This window comes from Haliotis rufescens, unplaced genomic scaffold, assembly GCF_023055435.1.
Source record: "Haliotis rufescens isolate VD_foot unplaced genomic scaffold, xgHalRufe1.0.p SCAF_7, whole genome shotgun sequence".
Lineage (NCBI taxonomy): Eukaryota > Metazoa > Mollusca > Gastropoda > Lepetellida > Haliotidae > Haliotis > Haliotis rufescens.
The window spans coordinates 40,078,835-40,102,965 of record NW_025964361.1 but is presented as its reverse complement, the minus strand read 5'-3'; the positions used below and the strand labels follow the sequence as shown (position 1 = coordinate 40,102,965).

At 39.1% G+C, this 24,131-nt stretch overlaps 1 protein-coding gene across 2 annotated transcripts; it reads right to left on the bottom strand.

The window, feature by feature from the left end:
• Nucleotides 1-437: 437 nt before the first annotated feature.
• On the bottom strand, nt 438-22,862 carry LOC124132642 (motile sperm domain-containing protein 2-like). 2 transcript variants are annotated; one of them, XM_046496642.2, is made up of 16 exons: nt 22,836-22,862; nt 22,690-22,744; nt 19,216-19,377; nt 18,486-18,572; nt 17,371-17,525; nt 16,150-16,210; nt 15,163-15,201; nt 14,268-14,392; nt 12,955-13,035; nt 9,379-9,387; nt 8,747-8,845; nt 7,275-7,381; nt 6,407-6,603; nt 5,496-5,619; nt 3,958-4,057; nt 438-3,011 (listed from the first exon to the last, which is right to left on the bottom strand). In XM_046496642.2, the coding sequence occupies exons 1-16, from the start codon at nt 22,848-22,850 to the stop codon at nt 2,844-2,846; spliced, it is 1,584 nt and encodes a 527-aa protein (XP_046352598.1). In that variant the 5' UTR covers nt 22,851-22,862; the 3' UTR covers nt 438-2,843. The 2 variants fall into 2 exon arrangements, with proteins under 2 accessions (XP_046352598.1, XP_046352599.1); XM_046496643.2 differs by lacking the exon at nt 9,379-9,387.
• Nucleotides 22,863-24,131: the final 1,269 nt, after the last annotated feature.

The following is a 24,131-nucleotide window of genomic DNA, read 5'->3' as shown; positions in this document are numbered from 1 at the left end:
ACTAAACATCGATAAGGACGACCAGATATTTCATTTGCTTAACGCCACATTCAGCCATCGATCTATGCAACTGGAATATGACATGCATGAATGCATTTCTTTGCACTGCAGACATCATCTCACATACCACCACTTGTTCCCCCCAATGATGAACACCTGAATTTGTTCGACATTTGAATCTGAGTTTAAATATGGCAACTGACAGCAGCTTTAGTTAAGACTGTCAACAAAGATTGCCACTTAACTGTTGAATACATTTCCAGGTGAGCTAAAGTGCTGTGGCACTATTTTGCTTTCTGAAAATGATAATTGTTAAAATAGTATATACCCTACTCGAAACTCGAAACTCAAAACACTAGTGAATACATATTGTCCACAATTTGTAGCTTATTGGTCATTCTAGCTTGGAGTCTCCATAAAAACAGACAACACATGGCGGCATAATGTAACAATTTATTTGTTCTGACTCTCATCATCTTCCATCACAGCTTTTCATTCAATCATAACAAATCAGGACATTTTGTCTTGGTTCACAGATCTTAAGACCAAGAATTTCACAATGTTGAATAAAAATCTAATTCTTAGAGAAAACAATATTTCTCACATTGAGTCTGTTGACAAATGTCAGTATCAAAACCTCTGTTGGAAGGAAAGTAACACCTTGTCCTGCAATTAATATAAATAGCTAGTTGTGCTTTTTTATATAGCCTTTTAAACATTCACAAAAACTGCAATTTTATCTCCAATGACTTCCAACATGTTGAAAATACATCAGTAAACCAAGTACAGTAAGATACGTTTATAACGAACTGACGGATATAACAAACTTAATCTTTGGTCCTGGGCATTGCTGTATAGATGTTGTATTTATGCTTATAACGAACTACAGTTATAACAAACTGAATTAGTGGTCCATTTGTGTTTGTTATAACTGTAGTTACAAAAGAGAGGCCTTGGTAAATACAAGAAACATGAAACTGTTGTAGACCCACGGGTCAGTGCACTGACAAAATATCCTTCACATTTGTTTTTTTTGCTGTATAAAGATAGTGTGCCCAACATTGTATGAATCAAGGGTAGGAAGTGTGGACAGTACAGGGCCCCTTTCCATAAAGTGATCTGCTATAGTGATCAGAGCTCCCACACACTAACATAGACTGACGATCATCATAGCGCTAAGATCACTTTGTGAAACATGGCCACGTTATATTGCCCATCATGAAACTGTGACCATAACATTCTGATGCATTTACTAAATATTTTATATTTTATATTTAACTTTTCAACTGTTCTTATAAGTAAAGATTTTTAATGTATGTGATGCCTGACCATAAAACAAACAAAACTTCTAGAGTGTGTGAGTGAGTTGGGCTTAACGCCTCTTTGAACAGTATTCCAGTTATATCATGGCCTGTCAGCTTATAAATGTGTGAGAAAAGCCTGAAGTGATACAGACATTTACTATTTTGGTGCAACCCACAAGCATGTGTATGGTGCTGACAAATTTCAAGAAAATATTGTTAATATCAGACTCAAAATGACCAAACTGATTTGAAATATCAATCAGCTGAATATCAAATATATGATCGACACTGCATACAGATCTTATTATGCCTGTAGCCAGTGTAGAGCAACTGGAATGAACATTATGGTGGTGTTCCAACACAGATATGGAATGAAGTGCAAAACCCTTGAAAGTCAGACTTTCACTGACAGAAAACCAATCCTAGATAAGCTATTTGAATTGCACAATTGTCACAACGCAGGCTGTACTTATCTAGATTGCATTTCTTTTATTATCATCCCTCTTCTTAAATCTTCAACAATCGATTCCTGACAGAGGCATCGGTACAGACAACAAAATGTCGCAGTGTACAAAATAAAGATGCTGTAACAACTAAAAGAGCTAATCTGATGGCGCTGGGCAGCATCAGTTTAGGAATCCTGCAACAACAATAACAGCTGTGACCATTAATGTATACAGTCAGTTCTGCCAAGGAACCCTGTCTCTGGGTTGGGAAAACAAACTAAAAACATTGTCATGTTTGTGAACTTGAGCAGTTGTTGATCTTCCGTGGGCAAACATACACTGGTCCACCGAATTTCAAATGCCAACAATATGAATTTTCTTCTCTCGGCAAACTGTTCTAGCAAGCACTTGCATGGACAATATATATGAAATGTTTTACATTATAAATAAATATCACAGGAGAAATCTAAATGGATTTCAAATATAGAAACTATTGCATGTAAAAATATTCCCTTCAGATCATAAAAAATTCAAAACTACAGATAAATATCTTTTCTATTCTCCAGTTTTATTCCTCTTATTTTAACAACTTAGTATGAAGAAAAATAGTCACTTATATTACAGGATTCTCCACAAAAATTTCAGGAGTGTTTTTCTGCATTTGTCACATACAAAGAAATTATTGTTTAATGTTTTTGACAAATTTCATACATTATTTTTGGTTTCCTAAATGCTTTTGCAAAATGCTTAAATGATCCATAGCAAGCACCTGTCTCTTTTTAAAAAATATATCTTTTATGACCTCATTTCAATCCAAATATGTGATACTTGCAAGTCAGAATTCTCTGTTAAATAATTCAAATTTTGAATTTTCAGGCAATCTTACAATGAAATAAGAAAGAACACATTTCAACATATATTTGACACAAAATATCAGCTCTAATGATAAGAATATCTCACACAACCATAAAAATAAAAATGTGAGTCAACATAAATTTCCTTTCAATATATTTCAGTTTAACTGGTCCTAATGCTGGTCGATTTTTATACAAGAATTTGCTACATTTTATTTGCCTGACAGTGAAATGATGTGTTAGAATAGTGACGAAACACAAGAGCCGTATTTTCCACCTGGAGATGTCTCAAAGAAGTACATGGCTACAATAGCAGTTATCACAGCAATCACCATGAGTATCTGTGACCAGACCAGCCACTGAACACGCTTCTCCAGGCTGCTGTGACTTGTAACAAGTTCGTCCATCTGAAAGAAAACAAGTTTCTTATTCACAACTGTAATAATCTTTTCTGTATGTCATCATTCCTTTACTAATAACTTTCACTATACTTAATTACAACACTAAAATAATTTTGAACATTTGCTGCCTCTCCTAACATGAACTTCAAATATTTTACATGTGAGACAAGGAACCATTCAAATGTTCAAATTTCTAATCATCGGATACTCAGTAACACCTGATATTCTGTAAACAATAAATGTTTACCAACATTGTAAAATACAAATGTTGTCAGTAACTTTCTACTCTCACAGTTGTCATGATAACTGAACACGCTTGATTAGCAGTATGTCGGAAAACACAACAAATGTTTTCAACCAATCAAATTTCAGCATTCTCTCCCATTCATTTTGCAATGTGGTTGTTTTTATGCCACTTTTATATGCTTGCAAAATTTCAGCAATATCATGGCAGGGGTCACAAGAGCTTCAAAACCAGGTCTTCATGCGTGATAAGCCAACGCTTTAACCACTAGGCTAACCAACCCTCCATGTGAGTCAAGGAAGCAATCAGGCCAGGGCGTAGAACATTCCTTTATTCAGGACAAATATTCCCAAATCTCATTGGCTATTCTCTAATTCTTGAGGGTCAGTCGGGTAGCCCAGTGGTTTTAGCATTGGCTCATCACGCCAAAGACCCGTGTTCGATTCCCGACATGGGTACAATGTGTGAATCCTATTATGGTGTTCCCTGCCATGATATTGCTGGAATATTGCTAAAAGCAGCATAAAACCATACTCACTCATTCTAGTTCTTTAACATGAAAACATACCAGGACCTCTGACCACTGAGTTCCAAAGAACTAGTTATGTAGAACACATGTAAAAGCAAAGGTCAAACATGAATCTAATTATACAGATGGAAGGATACAAGTGATGCACAAAAGCGATAATTTGATGACTGGCACCCCACCTGTTTTGACATGCGTGCTACTTTGTCCGGCATTGACAGGGGTATTTCCTTGATGGGTGTGTCGGGGGAGCCCTTGCTGGCTGTATACACACAGCGCAGTCTGAAACAGAAGGTGGGAACTGGGATGTTTGTGTATGCCGGGAGGCAGGGGATGTTTTTGTTTTTAATAATTATTTAGGCTGCATTCACAGTGATTGATAATACAAGCAATGAACCATATCATTTGGGTACAATGACACACAATCAACTAAAATACACAAGGTAATCTTAATCTCTGAATTTAAAAAAATGCCTAGCAGAACAAAAAATACAAATTAAATGGTAAATCAACATGTCTGGTGATTTTTTATCTCAAATTTCAAATTTGTACCACCCGTTCGTTTATCAGAACTCGCTGAAAGGGTACGGTGTAATTTTTATCTGTGCATAATATTCGAATTTTTTTTTTCCCAAAATACTGTATCCGTTAGAGGGGGGTGCGCATTATACATGCGTGTGCATTATACATGGGTGCTCACTATACTCAAGAAAATACGGTAAATTTGTTTGCACGATGAGAGCTCTTATTGTATCAAGTTAATATTGTGTCAAATAGGTGTTTAAGGCCAGACGGTATATTATATTTCTGCGATAATTGTTATAATTCAAGTGTAACATATGCCGTGTGACACATTAATATCATAATATCTTATCCTTATCTTATGTTTGTTTGTTTGTTTGTTGTTTAATGCAGCACTCAGGAATATTCCACCTGTATGACAGTGGCCTGTAATTGATTGAGTCCGGACCAGATAATCCAGGGCAACAATTCAGGGTACGAGGACACGCAATCAACCAAGTCAAGGTGTCTGACCAATCAATCCATTATCAAGTGGCCTCTTACGCCCAGCGTAGTTTGCTGGGGACCTGTTCTAACCCAGAATCTCATGATACAGAGAAGAACAGTGAGTGAGTGAGTGAACGTTGTTTGACTCCAAAGTCAGCAATATTCCATCTATATCACAGCAACCTGTACATTTTCAACCAGACAAACAAGTGACTAATAGCAGGAGCAATGATTCACAACATCAATGCAGCATGACAAATAACAGCTGAAGCTCAGAGCATGAGACCCCGATCCTCTTTGTCAGCTCTTACAACAAGCATGGGTATTGGGGACTTTTTGCTTCCCAAGACTCCCTGCAGGGCTGATCAGAGTAGCACAGGCAGGGGGCTCAGACAGGGGGCACAGAGAGGGTTCAGGAGGGCAGAGTGGGGAAGGCAAGGTATAGGGTCGACAGAGAAGAGTAGAGTAGGCAGGAGGCATAGAGAGGGGTCGACAGAGAAGAGTAGAGTAGGCAGGGGGCATAGAGAGGGGTTGACAGAACAGAACAGAACAGAGTAGGCAGGGGGCATAGAGAGGGGTTGACAGAACAGAGTAGAGTAGGCAGGGGGCATAGAGAGGGTTCAGGAGGGCAGAGTGGGGAAGGCAAGGTACAGGGGTCGACAGGGAAGAGTAGAGTAGGCAGTGGGTCGGCCGGGAAGAAAGCTGCTGTTACCGGTGTTCCATGATGCTGTCCCTGGGTACAGACTTCCACAACTCGCTGATGGTGCAGTTGTCATCCGTCACATCCATTCCCATGATGAGGAACTTGTCCTTCTGGATGGTGCTGTTCTGGTAGCCTGTATGTGAGAGGTAGAATCAGTCAACGGACTGTCAAAGTGGCACACACATCTAGACACTCAACAAAACACATGTCAACCCTCTTATGCAAAATATAACTTTCCCTCACAGTGCAAAACTGTGATGTATTTCACACAGGATTTTCTGCAATCAATTTCTGGAGCGAGAGCGAGTGTAATTCATGAATTCTTACACCAATTTCGTACAATGAGTATGACACACATGTGAGTGCAATAATTTCATTTTTTCTTAATCCTTTTGAGCTCCCCTTTACAAAAAATGCATTGATCACCACCACTGTTCTAGAAAACCACAATTTGTCGAATGACGTCAATAATCTTCAGCTATGACATTGTTTCTAGTGTGACGTCATTCCATCCTTACCTCACAGTCAGATTCGAGTGACGTCAACAATGCCGCCCAGGTGACGGACACATTGCACTGGTGTGCGAGAAGTGATATTTGCACAAGTGCACATACGATTTTTATGAATTCGGTTATTTCTAACCCTGTGGGTAATATAAAATTGAATCTCACCCTTATGCCTCTTGATATCCAGTATAACAACACTTTTCAATAACAGTTCAACATGTTCAAAGTTAACTGTAATATTTTAGAAAATGAGACAGGTTTGGGCTAGTCATTACTAGTATGCTAGGTACATGTATTTATCTATGGAGTGCAAACAAGGGCCTTGTTTGTGCAAACACATGAACTGGAGGACTACCCACTGTGGCGGTTCACAACTCCTAAATATATATCCCAATATGTGCCCTGTTCACCGACCTGCCTGCAGGTAGACGTACACCTCTGTACAGGTTCCAGCCTTCACAACCCCCGAGCTGGGGCGCACACGGTACTTCTCGGGGGACGTTGTCTTCACCTTGTATGCCACTGCATACGGAAGTGTGTTGGTGAGAGATATAATGTCAAAAGATTCACGGCCATTCTCATCAACATTAAACTCCAGCTCCTCGGCAGGACTATAAAACACAAAACACAGACGAAACGTCATGGAAAGTTGAATATTAGAGATTATTATACAAGCATGCCGTTCCAGCCTGACGTCACAATAAGATTAGAATGACGTCAACAATGTCGTTCGGATGACGTACATACAATGTACTGGTTCACGACAAGTGATATTTACACAAGCGCACATACGATTTTTATGAACTCTGTTATTTCTAACCCTGAAGGTAATAAAGACTTTTCATACGACCTTCAAGCAAATATGGTTTCATATTTGAAATAACAGGGCATTAATGAACAAGAAGGAACAATATCTATAGTTCTCGCTGTTTGTAGCAATTAAGTAATCTCAGCTCATAATGGTCCACATAAGAACCTTAAATTCTACTGCAAATGATGTTACAACGCAGTGATGTCATAGTTTAAGAACAATGCACTGCCACATTCACATCCACGGTAAGCGATATGCAACCTGTTGTAAAATGTCTGTTGAATATGCACAGCTTCATTTTTGTGACAGAAACATACACGACAGTAAAAATTGTATAGAGAGTACAAATTATTTCCAGTCTCTCCTATATTATATAAACCGAAAACTGTCAATGAAAAGCTCTAAACAGTGTTGCAAAGAATCATCCAATCATAATACATATTCAATATGTACTCAAAACGAATGACATACCTGACAGTGAGTAGTCTGCCGATGAAGGAGTTCTCATCTCTATGTTGTTTCCGAGCCATCGGAGAGGGGCTTGTTCGCGGGGAACGTGAGTTTGCAGGAGACAGATTCTGTAATATCATCTTCATTATTAATATTAAGACATTTTTCCCTAGCCAGATTACACAAGTCGGCAAGAATGCATTATAACGGACAGCTTCCGCCATTTTGGTAAGGGATGTGTACAAGCTCATTCCTTAGTAAGTTTCCAACTTTTTCATACTCCATTTTTGGCTTCTCACGAATATAACAAGGGGGTTGAATAAAATGCTTTTGTAAGAAATTGTAATGTTTAATTACCAAAGTAGATCCAAAACATAAAATGTGTGCAGAAATGTGGCTCCAACGGATGTCACTGACGAGGTTGTTGCATGCCATTATGGACTTCTATTTTCAAGTTCTTTTTCGATGTGGATGTCCAATTTTCTAGTTTATGCATCACTTTGTTATTCAATTTCAAGGTTTAATCTTATTAAACCATACAAGTGCAAGCAGGGTAATTTTTCCACCCTAATTTTGAGCTTTATCGCCCTATTTTTCAAATAGTGATGCTGTCTAACTGCTTTATTAGTAGCAACAAACAAACATGGCAGGTAAGTGTCTAGTACAATGCATTAGAACCCACAAGCTCCACAGACCATGTGGTCCATTCCTAACATACAGAGAACAAGGCTTTGTTGACTAAGTGCATGATAACTATGGTTATCTGTCTAAAACAGGCGCCTTTGGGCATGCGCTACAGTTTACATGCATTTTAACAGATACTTATCCGTCCTGTTTGTTTGATGCAACTCATTTTTCTGCATAAATATTGAGAACAAAACTAAAACCTAATGATTTTAAGGAGAAATATACATGCCAATTTCAGCTCATTCTGGCAATTTCAGTTATGCTTGCAAGGCAGCTGAAAAGGGTGGCTGTAGAACTTAGAAACCTTCACAAAGGAAGGAGCTTGTGCACATCCCTTACCAAAATGGTGGAAAATACTTGTGCGTAATAATATTAGAAACATGGTACACATGCATCATACCGGACACCTATCCGCCATGTTTTTTTTACGCTTCTAATAAAGCAGCACGCAAAAGCATCACTATTTGAAAAATAGGCTTTACTTACGAAAACATTAATTTCAAGCTGTTGAGTGGGGGCAAGCGCCCAAACCCTCTGTTATTTTAGCGAGGCGGCAAAAATGGCATCTGAAAAACTTAGAAACCATTACTAAGGAATGAGCTTGTGCACATTCCTTACCAAAATGGTAGAACGGTATATTGCATTCTTGCCAGAAACAAACAAGGCAGACAGGTTGACCTCTAACAATTCCACTGGAAACAGTGCCCATCTATACAAAAACATGAACTGCAAACAACTTTATATGAATATAAATTCATGCATTTCACCAACATGAAAAGTGTCTATATTGGAACCTTGAAACATACCAGTGTGAGGGGTTTATTCTCCTTTGCATTAGAATTTGTGTTGATTTCCTCTTTGTCTACACTTCTGAACACAGCTGGATCTTGATCTGCAAAAGTTACCTGTAAACACAACCATAAAGATACAGAACACTCCAAAAGTACAAACCTTGTGGAAAAGAGGAGAAGAACCAAACCTATCAACTAATAATTCCTAGGCTGTCTATAAACAGATAAAAGAAAATACATACAGCGCATTTAGCAGTGAGCTTCAGAAATATTGTTACAACTGACTTGTTGCTAAGCAACCAGCTGCACTGTGTTAAATGACATCACAATGGTAATGATGTCATGGTTGACCAATAAAGAGAACAGAGGTGATGACATCACAATTGGTTGCTATGGTTACAACAAGAAGCTAGGACAGGCAACATGGAAAGCTGAGTATCATGAGATTGGAAAGTGACTACAGTTAAGAAATACTTTAAAGCATTTAAAATTGTTAATTTCAAGTGGTGTTTCAAAGATTTACCTTCTTCAAATTTCTTAAAAAGAGTTAGAGTAGAAAAAGCATCATAGGAATGTTAGTGTCACTGCATTTCATTTTACTGGTTTTTGATGTTTTTGAGTTTCCCGTTACCATGGCAACAGCTCACCTCTTTGCTCTGAAATCATTAAGAAACAAAAAAAATTGTATTTTTCTATTGGCTATCCTTTTATATAATGGATCAGGAATTTCATTAAAAAACCATAACTTGCAAACATTGTGTTAATAAATAAAGTGATAACAATCAGCAGCAGCTCACAAAAGATTTATAACATAGAGACAAAATTTATTTCTTGCTTCAGCCCATCGTTTAAAATATCTTTGTCTCAGACAACAGAACCCAGTTAAAGGTGGTTGGGTAGGAAGGAAGATTTCTTCATCCAAAACCATTAAATGATAATGGGCAGACATGATGATTTGGGTGGGTGTGTATATAAAGAATAAAAATTCAGGGATGTGAAACCTCCGCGGAAACATGGAAAATCACGTTTTTTAAAACAGCAGTCCTCGAAAAAAATCATCTTCCTCGTAAAAATATAATCAAAAAACGGACAACCATAGCGGATTGTCCTGTTTGATCGGAGCTTTCAGCATCATAGGTTTTTGGACATCATACGTTTTCTGTCACGAATCTTTGCACTATAACATTGGGTGTGGCGTCATACAGAAATTGTATATACTCAGATGATGGCTTGTTAAGCAATGTTAAGTTGATGGCAGTATTGCTCACAGACCTGGGGGGGGTAGCTGGGTGCACAGAAATTATGCCCGATTTTTTAAAAGTACTGATTTAACTTCGAAATTTTACTGCATCCGCCATCTTTGTTTATTTGACTTATTGACTTTGGCCATTGACTTATTACATTTCTTGGTGTGAATGTTGTCCAAACTGCACAAATTGCTTAAAATGCAATCAAATGTTTAAAATATTTCCTAGACCCCCCCCTAGAGTTTTCCTCTTTTTTTCAGGAAAACCTGCTCACATCCCTGAAAATTAAAGTTGGCAAAACTCTTTCTCACATCAGAGCTATTTTGCTGAGGTGGATGGTTTGCCTTATACAAAGTTTTTTTTGTGGATTTTTTATTTGATTTATCAAAATGCCAAAAGGTAAAATGAAAAAAGTTCTCAGCATTGACACAACGGTTGATTTGAGGTTAAAAAAAAAACAAGAACAAAAATATCTCAAATACAAAACCAAATATATTCAATCAACCGGCATTTTATTTTTTAAAACATAATTCCACTTTTGCAAAGAAAGGATACACCAGATACACTCTTGGAAAGAAACAAGAAATAAATTGGTCATGCCTTAGCAGAAAATGACAAGTATGCACCCTCTTAACAAACAGTCCTAAATATAAGCCGACAAAAATCATAACAATTAATATATTTATTAAACAGATAACATTAGCCAATGTTAATCAAACATATCAAAATCATTTTCCCCCTGAGGACAGTTTGCTACTGCTTTTACTAACCTTCAGCAATATCTTAGTAAGGGACAGCCAAAAGGCAAGCCAGGTAAACAGTGTGACAAGCTAACACTTTAACCACTAGCAATGTAACCTCCTCTTATGAGCATCCAAATGATTTCTAAGGGGCATTGGGAAGTCTTATCAAATGAATAGTTGTTCAGAAATATGCCAAATGAATGTCATTTGTTTTGTGGAAAATACCCAAAAATGAAAAATGTTGTGTTAATATTGAAAATTTATAGCTTGTTTGATGGTGCTCAGTAAAGTTTTTGGATACAGCTGGGAAAAAAATAGAGTGTTCTAAAAAACACCCACCCCACCTTTCCCCTCCCATAGAAATGGATGCGCCCTCATCCCATGATAGTGTATGGATCTCCTGTGTGTAGCCCTCCCCTGTATTGTACATCTCTGTTGTGGTGTATTGTACATCTCCGTTGTGGTGTATTGTACATCTCTGTTGTGGTGTATTGTACATCTCTGTTGTGCTGTATTGTACATCTCTGTTGTGGTGTACTGTACATCTCTGTTGTGGTGTATTGTACTTGTCTGTTGTGCTGTATTGTACATCTCTGTTGTGCTGTATTGTACATCTCTGTTGTGGTGTATTGTACATCTCTGTTGTGGTGTATTGTACATCTCTATTGTGGTGTATTGTACATCTCTGTTGTGCTGTATTGTACATCTCTGTTGTGCTGTATTGTACATCTCTGTTGTGGTGTATTGTACTTGTCTGTTGTGGTGTATTGTACATCTCTGTTGTGGTGTATTGTACATCTCTGTTGTGCTGTATTGTACATCTCTGTTGTGCTGTATTGTACATCTCTGTTGTGGTGTATTGTACTTGTCTGTTGTGGTGTATTGTACATCTCTGTTGTGGTGTATTGTACATCTCTGTTGTGGTGTATTGTACTTGTCTGTTGTGGTGTATTGTACATCTCTGTTGTGGTATATTGTACATCTCTGTTGTGCTGTATTGTACATCTCTGTTGTGGTGTACTGTACATCTCTGTTGTGGTGTATTGTACTTGTCTGTTGTGGTGTATTGTACATCTCTGTTGTGCTGTATTGTACATCTCTGTTGTGGTGTACTGTACATCTCTGTTGTGGTATATTGTATATCTCTGTTGTGGTGTACTGTACATCTCTGTTGTGGTGTATTGTACTTGTCTGTTGTGGTGTATTGTACATCTCTGTTGTGCTGTATTGTACATCTCTGTTGTGGTGTATTGTACATCTCTGTTGTGGTGTATTGTACATCTCTGTTGTGGTGTATTGTACTTGTCTGTTGTGGTGTATTGTACATCTCTGTTGTGGTGTATTGTACATCTCTGTTGTGCTGTATTGTACATCTCTGTTGTGGTGTACTGTACATCTCTGTTGTGGTGTATTGTACTTGTCTGTTGTGGTGTATTGTACATCTCTGTTGTGCTGTATTGTACATCTCTGTTGTGGTATATTGTATATCTCTGTTGTGGTGTACTGTACATCTCTGTTGTGGTGTATTGTACTTGTCTGTTGTGGTGTATTGTACATCTCTGTTGTGCTGTATTGTACATCTCTGTTGTGGTGTATTGTACATCTCTGTTGTGGTGTATTGTACATCTCTGTTGTGGTGAATTGTACATCTCTGTTGTGGTGAATTGTACATCTCTGTTGTGGTGTATTGTACATCTCTGTTGTGGTGTATTGTACTTGTCTGTTGTGCTGTATTGTACATCTCTGTTGTGCTGTATTGTACTTGTTTGTTGTGGTGTATTGTACATCTCTGTTGTGGTTTATTGTACATCTCTGTTGTGCTGTATTGTACATCTCTGTTGTGGTGTACTGTACATCTCTGTTGTTGTGTATTGTACATCTCTGTTGTGGTGTATTGTACTTGTCTGTTGTGGTATATTGTATATCTCTGTTGTGGTGAATTGTACTTGTCTGTTGTGGTATATTGTATATCTCTGTTGTGGTGAATTGTACATCTCTGTTGTGGTGTATTGTACTTGTCTGTTGTGGTATATTGTATATCTCTGTTGTGGTGTATTGTACATCTCTGTTTTGGTGAATTGTACATCTCTGTTGTGGTGTTTTGTACTTGTCTGTTGTGGTGTATTGTACTTGTCTGTTGTGGTGTATTGTACATCTCTGTTGTGCTGTATTGTACATCTCTGTTGTGCTGTATTGTACATCTCCATCGCAGTGCATTTTACATAGAACTCACCCTCTTCCTGGCGTTGACGGTAGCGCTTCCATCCCCCTCAGTCCGACTAGCACTGGGAACGTACTTGTACTTGAACTTATCCTGGGAGTGATGAAGACATTGTATAGGAAACTGTGCATTTAACGGAACTACACTCCATACAGTGTTCAGCTTGGCTTACTGTTGTTTAACCCTGCACTCAGCAATATTGCAGCTATATGACAGCGGCTGGTAAATATTTGTGTCTGGACCAGACAATTCAGTGATTGACATTATGAGTAACAATCAACACTGTCTGGATACCAAGACTGTCAGGATACCAAGACTGTCAGGACACCAAGACTGTCAGGATACCAAGACTGTCAGGATACCAAGACTGTCAGGATACCAAGACTGTCAGGATACCAAGACTGTCAGGATACCAAGATTGTCAGGATACAAAGACTGTCCGGATACCAAGATTGTCAGGATACCAAGATTGTCAGGATACAAAGACTGTCCGGATACCAAGACTGTCAGGATACCAAGATTGTCATGATACCAAGATTGTCATGATACCAAGACAGTCATGATACCAAGACTGTCAGGATACCAAGATTGTCATGATACCAAGATTGTCATGATACCAAGACAGTCATGATACCAAGACTGTCAGGTTACCGAGACTGCCAGGATACCAAGACTGTCCGGATACCAAGATTGTCAGGATACCAAGATTGTCAGGATACCAAGATTATAATGTTCTATTTATTACCGAAGGAGATTTCTACATACAGAGACAAATTTTTGTGTTTACCTATAAGGACAGCAAGTCGTAACAGCAGCTGAACCACAATTTGTCGAATCTTCAGCTATGACATCACTTCTAGTGTGACGTCATTCCAACCTTCCAACCTTACATCACAGGAAGAATCGAATGATGTCAGCATTGACGTCCGGATGACAGAAACAATACACTGTTGTCTCGTGACGTGATATGACCCTAGGGCACATATGATTTTTTTAACCCCAATACTTTTGCCCTCGTTGGTAATAAATGAGTATATTTTGAACCAGTACTGTTAATTGTGTGTAATATTCTGAATAATCTTGTAATGCAAGATGAACAATAAACCACTGCCTGGACACCCCATGACAGGACACATTCTAATTTCACAAATTTCACTCAATCAGCAATAAATAGTATAATATGTGCCTCTTCCATGCTTCTGAGAGCCATAGCACCACTAATAGATCCATAACCCATTCCGACCCCGCCCAGTGCCACTCCCGCCCAGTGCCCCAACTCACCGTGCCCCGACCCCGCCCCGGCCCCACCCAGTGCCCCAACTCACCGTGCCCCCCATGTGCTCCACCAGCTGGTCCTTGTTGATGTAGGCCTGAATGTCACTCCGCGTCACAAACTTGATCTTAGCCGCCGCCTCCGCACTCAGCCAAGTCTTTATCACTTTCCACGCAGCTACAATGGGGATACAAACACTATCATGGATTTTAGACCTTCTAAAAATTAATTTAATGCGAGAGGATGTTTCTTATTTAGATCCATCCAACCCTTTCTATGTAATGTACTTTATGAAATGTTAATAAAGCATCTGTCTTTGATACAGATAAATGAAGCATATCACTGTACAAGTCTGTTTATTATTTTCCAGGCAGATTCAGTGGCTATATAATAAAAAAAATATATTAATCAAATTTATAAAGACATTTGTTTAATTTGTATTTGAACAGAAGGAAGCAGTTGTCCGTGGTTTGACTTGGAATAGCTCATCCAAATACAACCATTGCTCAATGGGACTGCCCATACACACCCGTTGCTGTACCATTTGCACGTTTTTTTGTAAACCTCATGCTTTTCATGCACGGTATCTGACCAACTACGTTGAACAGCATAACGTTATGAGTTGACATATTTATTGTTGTGGGACGAAGACGTCCATAGGACTCCAGTCAGGAGATTGTTTTAATAACATTAGAGAGAACTTCCATTATCAGGATGTTAATACCATTGAATGATACAAAGCAGTTAATTATTCACACTTTCGGTGTAATAGATTATCATATTGGCCCAAAAAAGTTTTAAACAAATATTTATTCAGATATTTTACATACACAGTTTAAAAAATCAACACGAATCTCACGAGACGAAAACAGGCAGGCAGTTATTTCCATCTCTGTATTCAATAAACATAATAAATATACATATAGATTATAAAAAACAATTCTTACCATTCAAGATCCAAGGCATCTCAAATATCAGCATGTATGCTGCAAACAGACATAATTACCATTATTACACATTGCTGTTACCATGGTTACAGTACTCATGTCCTACAGCCTGCTTAAGTTCATATTAGAAAATGGAGTCATGTTACGTCCAGGGGTGCACAAAATCTTACTTTATGATGTAACCAGGCTAAAATAGGGCTACCAAAACATGTCAGTTTCAATGTGCTACAATGTACTTTACAAAGCATCCTCGATTATCCAGGATATTGTCTCCATTCTCTTATGATGAAGATCCTGGACCCATTCTTTACCAGAGCTTTGGTTTGAACCATATTCAAAATACACACCACTAATGATAACCGTCCAATCAGATTACAGTGATGAGCAAGAAGAGATCCTGTGCTGAGTGCCAAAAGAAATAGAGATGGAGGTACCACTTCCAAATTGAAGCTACGGCGGCGATTGGTCCAGGGTATTGATAACAACAGAAAGGAGTTAAAACACAGGACAAACAAGGAGTGAGTGAGGTTTTACACCACTTTCCGCAATATTCTAGCAATGTAACGGCGGGGGGACACCAGAAACAGACTTCACACACTGTAACTATGTGGAGAATCGAACCCAGGTCTTTGGTGTAATAAGCAAATGCTTTAACCACTTGGCTACCCTGGTTCCCAATTAAGCAAGGATGAAAGCAGTGATGAGTGAGTGAGTGAGGTTTAACGCCGCTTTAAACAGTATTACAGTTATATCACGGCGTGTCAGCTTAATGTGGGAGTGAAACCCATGTGCACTGGTATGGTTCAAATCCATCATCATAGGTTCCTGGCATGCCCAAGAGATGTAACTCTGCACAGCAAACTGCGGCTCCTTAGACGACTAGGCCACCCGTGCACCCAGGATGAAAGCAAGAATGAGGCACCCATAATGCCCCCCCGCCCCCCTCCCTAGTTCCTGTCTCTGACATAGTAAGGAGCAAGGTCTCACCCAGCATACAGGGGTAGTAGTACTTGAAGCTGTTGATGACGTACTTCACGAGGTCCATGTCCTGCAAGCATCAAAACATCTTCAGCAAAACAAGGCTGCTTCAGGGTGTGGAGACACACAGAGTAGGGTTATGTCATGGATATCATACCACACTGCACACTGCATTGGTAACAGTTTCTATAGAATTATTTTTATATATCATATACAGTGAGTGAATGTTGTTTTATTCTGGAATTAATAGTAGAGGGACGATACAGGATGCGTCGGTGGATCGCAATTTTTTACTTCTCGATACAAGTATCAATCACAATCGCACACTAAGTAAAAAGTATTTGATTCTGTATTAAAATCTGTTAAAAATGTATTCTTTAATAAATGTTACACCAACCACTAATTACAAGTGAAAATGAATATGAAAACATAATAAATATTTTCATCCACTGCGCCACACTTGACACTGCCAACTGTTAATCATTAGTGTGCCAGGTATTTGGCAATCCTGTCTATGAAAAAGATGGCTTACACAACACAGATAAGAGCACATGCAAGTATCGTGATACGTATCGGAATGTGAGCAAGATATCGTGATACGCATCGGATCGCAAGGTTGGTGTATCATCCCAGCCCTAGCAATTAGTTTGGTGTTTAACTCAACACTCAGCAATATTCCAGCTATGTGGATGTAAATAATTGAGTCTGGACCAGACAATGTAGTGACTGACATCTTGACAACGATCCAGGTAATGGAGATATGATGACATAATATAATCAACCAAGTAATCGAGCCTGACCACCACCCAGAGTGACCTACACAAACCCAGAGTGAACCACACAAACTTTGAAAAGACTAACAGGAAGTCAACACTAGCAAATCAGAAAGCAGCTTTCTGGAGCTTTAAGGCACAAGCTTCAAACTGACCATGCTGACAACTTCCATTCCAGACTAAACTTTTGAAAATGTTTTTGATTCAAAATTCGAAAACAGAACAAATCAAAACCTCTGGAATGTCTAATAGATGGCCGTGATTGTATGTTTATCCCTTTGAAGCGAGACAAAGACAAGGATTTTGATGGAATAAGTCTTACAGCACGTAGATGTAATTCGGAATACCCCGTGTTGACCTTTTCAATGTTACACAAATTCACAAAGGAGACAAGCAGGGGGTCACAGGGACGTATTCTGCCCCAGAAACCCCCTAGGGGAAGACAGGTGTCACTGACCAGGTGAGAGAGTCCGGCATCCTGCATGTCGAACATGATGACCACCTGCTCGTGTGGCGTTTCCTTGAAATGCTGCTCCAGGTGATAGGAGAACAACCGCTTGATGATGGGCAGGGTCTGGGGGTCCTTCTTGTGGAGACACACCCGGATAGTCACTGGAAGAAGATGTATCGTTACATTGTAGAATCTTGCTGGGCAGTGTCCTGCTTGTGAGACACACCCGGATAGTCACTGCAAGAACATGTATCATTACATTGTAGAATCTAGCTGGGCAGTGTCCTACTTGTGGAGACACCCCCAGATAGACACTGCAAGAACATGCATGGTTACATTGTAGAATCTAGCTGGGCAGTGTCCTACTTGTGGAGACACACCCAGGTAGACACTGCAAGAACATGCATCGTTATATTGTAGAATCTAGCTGGGCAGTGTCCTTCTTGTGGAGACACAGATAGACACTGCAAGAACATGCACTGTTACATTGTAGAATGTAGCTGCACGACAGAGGGTGTTTCATTCAGGGTGTAAACTGGGTTTCACAATGCATCTCTGTCGGGGCAGAAAGGGCTTCACAAATGGTGACCTTTCAAATCCATCTGGAGCCTGAAAGTTTTTGTTCTACAGCACAGACCATTAACACAGGTGAAAACATTCTACAGAGATGATGCCTGAGCATTGTGATGCAGGGAATATGATGTCACATGCTAAAGAGTCACCTCTTTACCTTGATATTAGTGTGTGAGTAAGTTTAGTTTAACATGTTTAACGCCGCTTTGAACAGTAATTTAGTTATATCATGGCGTGTCAGCTTGGAGAGTTCACTTTGGTGAACTTATTTGACAGGTATAGTGCTGACAAAGAAAGAAACACAATCAGGGCAAATCTGGGATTCAGACCCATGATCATAGGTTCCTGGTACGCCAAAGGGATGCAACTCTGCACAGCGAAGAAGACTGTGCCATCCCTGCCCCCAGTATTGATGAGGTATACAATACACTCTTATAGGCATTTATCCAATATTCTGAACATGGACCAAATGCTGTGAATAATCTTGGAACAGCAACAAAAATAAAATTATAGGCTACCTGATACTCAACGTTACACTGCATACTTACAGATTTTGTGGCCATCCTTGTCTACGTTATGGAAAAATAAGGCCCCTTTGTCCCACACCCATCTGTCAAAGCTGTCCTCGGTCACATCTGAAACATCAACATCATCACCAAATTCAACATCATCAACAGCATCAAGGGGGAGAACCATTCCAAGACCTTTTGTGCAATCTTATAAGTGTGTGAGTGATTCCTGTCTTATGCTTTATCAAGTTGGCAGCTATTTCCAGAAAGGAACCCGATGACAAGACAGCCTGACAAATATGCTTTCTATTTGTATTAGATCAAAATATTACCATTGATATACCACTTCACTCTCCACTCCACTTTACTTGCCCCATCTAACCTCCACTTCAGTGACATGCTGCTAATATTTACCAGTTATATCCCACTTCACTTCAGTGACATGCTGCCAATATTTACCATATATATCCCACTCCACTTCAGTGACATGCTGTCAATATTTACTATTTATATCCCACTCCACTTCAGTGACATGCTGCCAATATTTACCATATATATCCCACTCCACTTCAGTGACATGCTGTCAATATTTACCAGTTATATCCCACCCCACTTCAGTTATATGCCGCCAATATTTACCGTTTATATCGCACTCCACTGACATGCTGCCAATATTTACCATTAATATTCCACTCCACTTCAGTGACATGCTGCCAGTATTTACCATTTATATCCCACTCCACTTCAGTCATATGCTGACAATATTTACCGTTTATATGCCAATCTAATCTCCACTTCAGTGACTCATGGACCAGATCAACCGCCTCGTCTAGCCTCTCCTTGCCTCTGATGAATGTCTTGACATAATCATCGCTCTCCTTCAATCTGTCTACATCTCGCTTGTCATACACATCATTCTTCTTCAGGTTGTCTGGGAGACGACAGCACCATGATTAACACACAAGTATCAGACAAGAGGCAAAAATTCAGACCCATGGTTGACTGAGTGAGTATGGTTTTACGCCACTTTTAGCAATATTCCAGCAATATCACGGCGGGGGACACCAGAAATGGGCTTCACAGACCCATGGACTGGGCCAAATTCTTTGGACAGAATCACCCACATCCTATACAAATCAAAGATACTATTTCGTTAATTTTAGCATACATTACATCATAGAATGTGATTCCAATTTCCAGTTCATAACACTGGTTAAGTTGAAATCAAAGTGACGAAACTCTATTTCTTTTTGTTCGTTTGTTGTTTAACAGCTGATCTGTAAATAATCAAGTCTGGACCAGACAATCCAGTGATTGACATCATGAGCATCAATCCACGCAATTGGGATATGATGACATGCATCAACCAAGTCAGCGAGCCTGACCACCAGATCCCTTTAGACGCCCTCTTACGACAAGCATAGTCGCCTTTTATCGCAGGGCCTTAAATACACCAACAAATGGTGAAAGTGATAGGCCTCCAACACTGATGATGGGGTCACAATCATTGTAAGTCCAGTCTGTGTCCAAAACCTTTGTGTCCACCTGCCTGAATACATCTTCCCGAGGCAAGAGAGTTAACAGACTTTAAAAGTCCAGTTTCTACCCTTGCCGAACTAGGCTGGAATTCCTGGGCTCGATCGTAGCGCCACCAGTGGCTGTTACGAGCAAAGTCCCTTCTATGCCTCTCCTATGGACCAATCAGATTCCACCTCTCATATCACTTGCATTTGCTTCAAACAAAACAGTGGCGCCCAGTCAAGACGATCTGATCGATAATCAAGATCTATATTGTGATAAAACGAGTCTTACATCGCGAAGTGCATCAAATCACGTGAGCATCTTGATTAAAAACATGAAAAGATTTAGAAAATATCTGTTGACAATGAGTTAGCGGTGCACATGCTTTGCAAATCCTGCAGTCGACCGAAATCTGCATGACACTTTAAGAACTGGATATCGATTTCAGTATGCGATTTTGATTGGACTATGCATAGACTTGTTAGTCCAGCCAAAATGTAACTCCATAATACCAGCCTAGTTCGGCAAGGGTGGAAACTGGACTTTTATAGTCAGTTAACTCCCTTGCCTCGGGAAGATGGCCTGAATATGATTTCTTGCATCATTTTAGTAGAATACAGATTCAGGATATGGACAAGACATTTTACAAGACACAGGCTTTGGACTTGTGGCTAAAGTTGCAAACTGGAAGTCATTGTCAACAATGCCACTTAATTTGAAGCAGTGATCATTTATATTTTCTTTCTAAAAATGTTACTATTTAACTTGCTAACCTACAACAAGTGCAAACAAACCAAATATTAATCCTGGCAGATTTGAAACAGTATCACCAACAATTTGGGAAAGATTTAATGCCTTGGTAAACAAAATATAAACAATGCCCAGCTAAAAATTGCTAAAAATGTAGTTTTCTAGATTCTAACAAGATTGTTTTGCTATTTTGTCAATATTTCAAACTTCAGTGGAATGATTACAAATCTCAGTTGTAATAATGTCCGTTTTGTAATTATGTAAACATGATAAGGAAAACTTGGTGTATAGCTGTGAATTAGCTGGGTCACTGCTCTTTTATCATGTAAAAGAACATCCTCTATACCTCTATATAGTGCTAGCTCAGGAGATACCATGCAGCAGTTTAACATGAATACCCCACTCAGGCACAGTATACTGACTTCGAGCCAACCAGTCCTTGTTTTAGCCCCTTAATGCCGAGCGCCAGACAGGGTAACAACAAGTACCATCTTTTAACGTCTTTTGGTATGACGCGGTCGGGGATCGAACCCCGGACCTTCCGCTCTCTGAGCGGACGCTCTGTCACTGGACCACGGAGGCGGTCCCTGCATGGAGGATGTGCACCTAGTGAACATAGTCTCCGAATACAGGGTGAGCTCAGGGTTTTAACGTGACTTACAAAAGTAGAGGTCCCCTGGACCCCCAATATGACTTTCCTGTAAAGTAATGTAATGGTCTTGTGTACTGTTCGTTTAGACAGTTACCTACAGCCTGTAATGAATCAATGATCATGTGGACAGTGGTCATGATTGATTGATGAAATAACAGACAAAAATAACTGGTGTTGACGCACTGAAGGTACATGAATATTATTCTGCGTCATTCGGAATGCAGTATATTTTTTTCTGTGTCAATTCTCTACATTTGTGCATACTGGATGCACATTTGTGAGTCGCGTAAAACTTTGTAGCTGAACATGCTGACAACTACATGTATCTTAATCAAATATCGGAGTCGCTATAGAATATAGGTTCACCTCTATTTTCATTCAAGGATCTTAGGGCTTAGGATAGAATTAAGGAAGCAGAGAGCAGCGATAGGTTCCATCCGTCACTACCCATCGTAGCGCTCGGCAAGATTATGGGTAACCTACTAGGGCTAGGACGGGTAACTCGGGTGGGTACTGAGTAGGACCCGGGTACCCACAGGACTACCCGGACCCGTAGTTAGTCATGTGATATTATTGTTTAATGGCAAAAATATCTTGAACTCTATGGTTACACTATAAGTGATAAATGTTCACATTTCTTTCTGACTTTGCACACATTCCTTTTGACTTTATATGTTTGCATAATGATAAAACATCAGTCAACTTCAGTGTATGCATGACCAGATCGGGTTATACCTGTATCATAATTTATTTTGACAGGAGTGCGGTCAATCTATTCCCAATCGGACATGTTTTACCTATCTCTTGCGACCTGCAGCAGGTACCCGGGTAGGGTCGGGTAATAGGGAGGTGGGTACCCCGGTAGTACATTTGGACTCGTCACAGCCCTATAACCTACCCTAACACAACTAACCCTAAGGTTCGAATTGGCAGGCAATACTAAAAATGCTAAATATTTTTTCTGAGATGCATCTAGTTTTGATGATACTATTGGGTGGTGAACATATTCTACCAATGCACCCAAATCACAATGAAACACCCTGCAGAACTTTATACATCCCTGTCATAACATTTAATTAAGATCTAGATCTATAGCAACACGGACCTAATACAAGTCCGTGATATCAATTGCAAAATACAAAATACATTCTAACCCACTTTAGTACAACAGTTACCAGCTTCTGATGAGATATCAAATAAATAAAACAGACTGAGCTAATCAGTATCCACGGACTATGGTCGAGTTTGCCAAACGTTTGAAACGACTTAACGAGATCATACGACTTTTTAAAGTAAATAGCAGTAGGCTAATCGTCTCACCTGCATATTTCTTCTCGAATCCTTTTCGAACATAGTCAATGTTTTCGGTGGTTAGCTGAAACATTAGAATACGAAAAATATCATACAAACGGGTTTGAAACAGCAAAAACACAGAGCCGCGTGGAAACCAACAAACGCCGACTTACCTCATCCTTCGCCATTTTTGTTTTGATTTGCAAGTACTTCCGGGCTCAAAGGTCACAGCAGTGAGATCGTCACGTGAAACTAATCTTTACGCGTGATCAATACACATACACTCCAGTTTGAAACTGTCGTTAGATTTTCCTTATCATTTACGAGATAGACGAATGGTGTGATAACCGTAAGCAAAAGAACCCTTGATTTGTGGATAAAATGTAGCTGTCATGGTAACCATCAACGCGACCATGCAAACTAAATTAAACCCTCAATTGTGAGGCGCTACGTTCTACTGCTAGCCGTTGAAAAAAACCATACAAAATAATTATTTAAAAAAACCCAATAACAACGAAAACATTTACTTAGTTTCAAAGATATTTATAACACGTTATCCCTAAAATATTTATTCACTGACTTAGTTCAATGGTTAATATATTAATAATCATTAATTCCCTCGGAAAGGGATGTTTTTTTAAGATGCAGTTTGAAGATAATGATAAAAACGCCAACAGGGCTTGTCAGTAAGCCTTTAATATATGTGCAATGGAACAAAATAATCTGTTATCGTGATATATGCAAGTTGTCCATAAATGTTCATGTATGATATTTTTATATATATTGAAGATTTTTGCAAACGAAATGATTCAGAAGAACGAAAAAAAGACAGAACATGTTCACGATGATTTCAAGAACAGCGAGTCCTATAAATTTCAAACCTTTAATGAAAGACCCGAATAAAAAAATATATATGTGAAATATATAACGCTTCAATCGCTGCTGTGCCGCTCTGAAAGTGGGTTTGATTTTATGGCGCTTTATTTAGATACGAGTGGGTTTTCTGGGTAACAAGCTAACACTCTAACCACTGGACTATCAATAATAAATATCAATACATACATACATACGACTAATCGCGAAAGAAAAATCCTAAACGCATTATTCTACATGACACAGGCAGTTTTAGGGTATTTAAACCTTAAATGCTCTGTTCTGCGTTCTGGATCAACCATAAAGATGATAATTTGCACCTTTTACAAAAGAAAGTATACGTCCACGTTTGATGGTGTCTAAAAATGAAACAAACAAAAATGGTTATTCGATGGTAATGTATTTAATGCAGGTATTAGAGTTATGTTTTTGACCTTAAGTTTGCAGTGTTTTGGGCGACTATTATGAGCCTTGTAACGTTTTGATAACGTTTGTACTGTTTGGGTCAAATTTTCAAGTGTATACTTTCTTTTACCTAGCAGTCAGTTTCTCTCTCATTAGGCTACGTGACCAGTTTCATTGGTGTCCCCACTCAA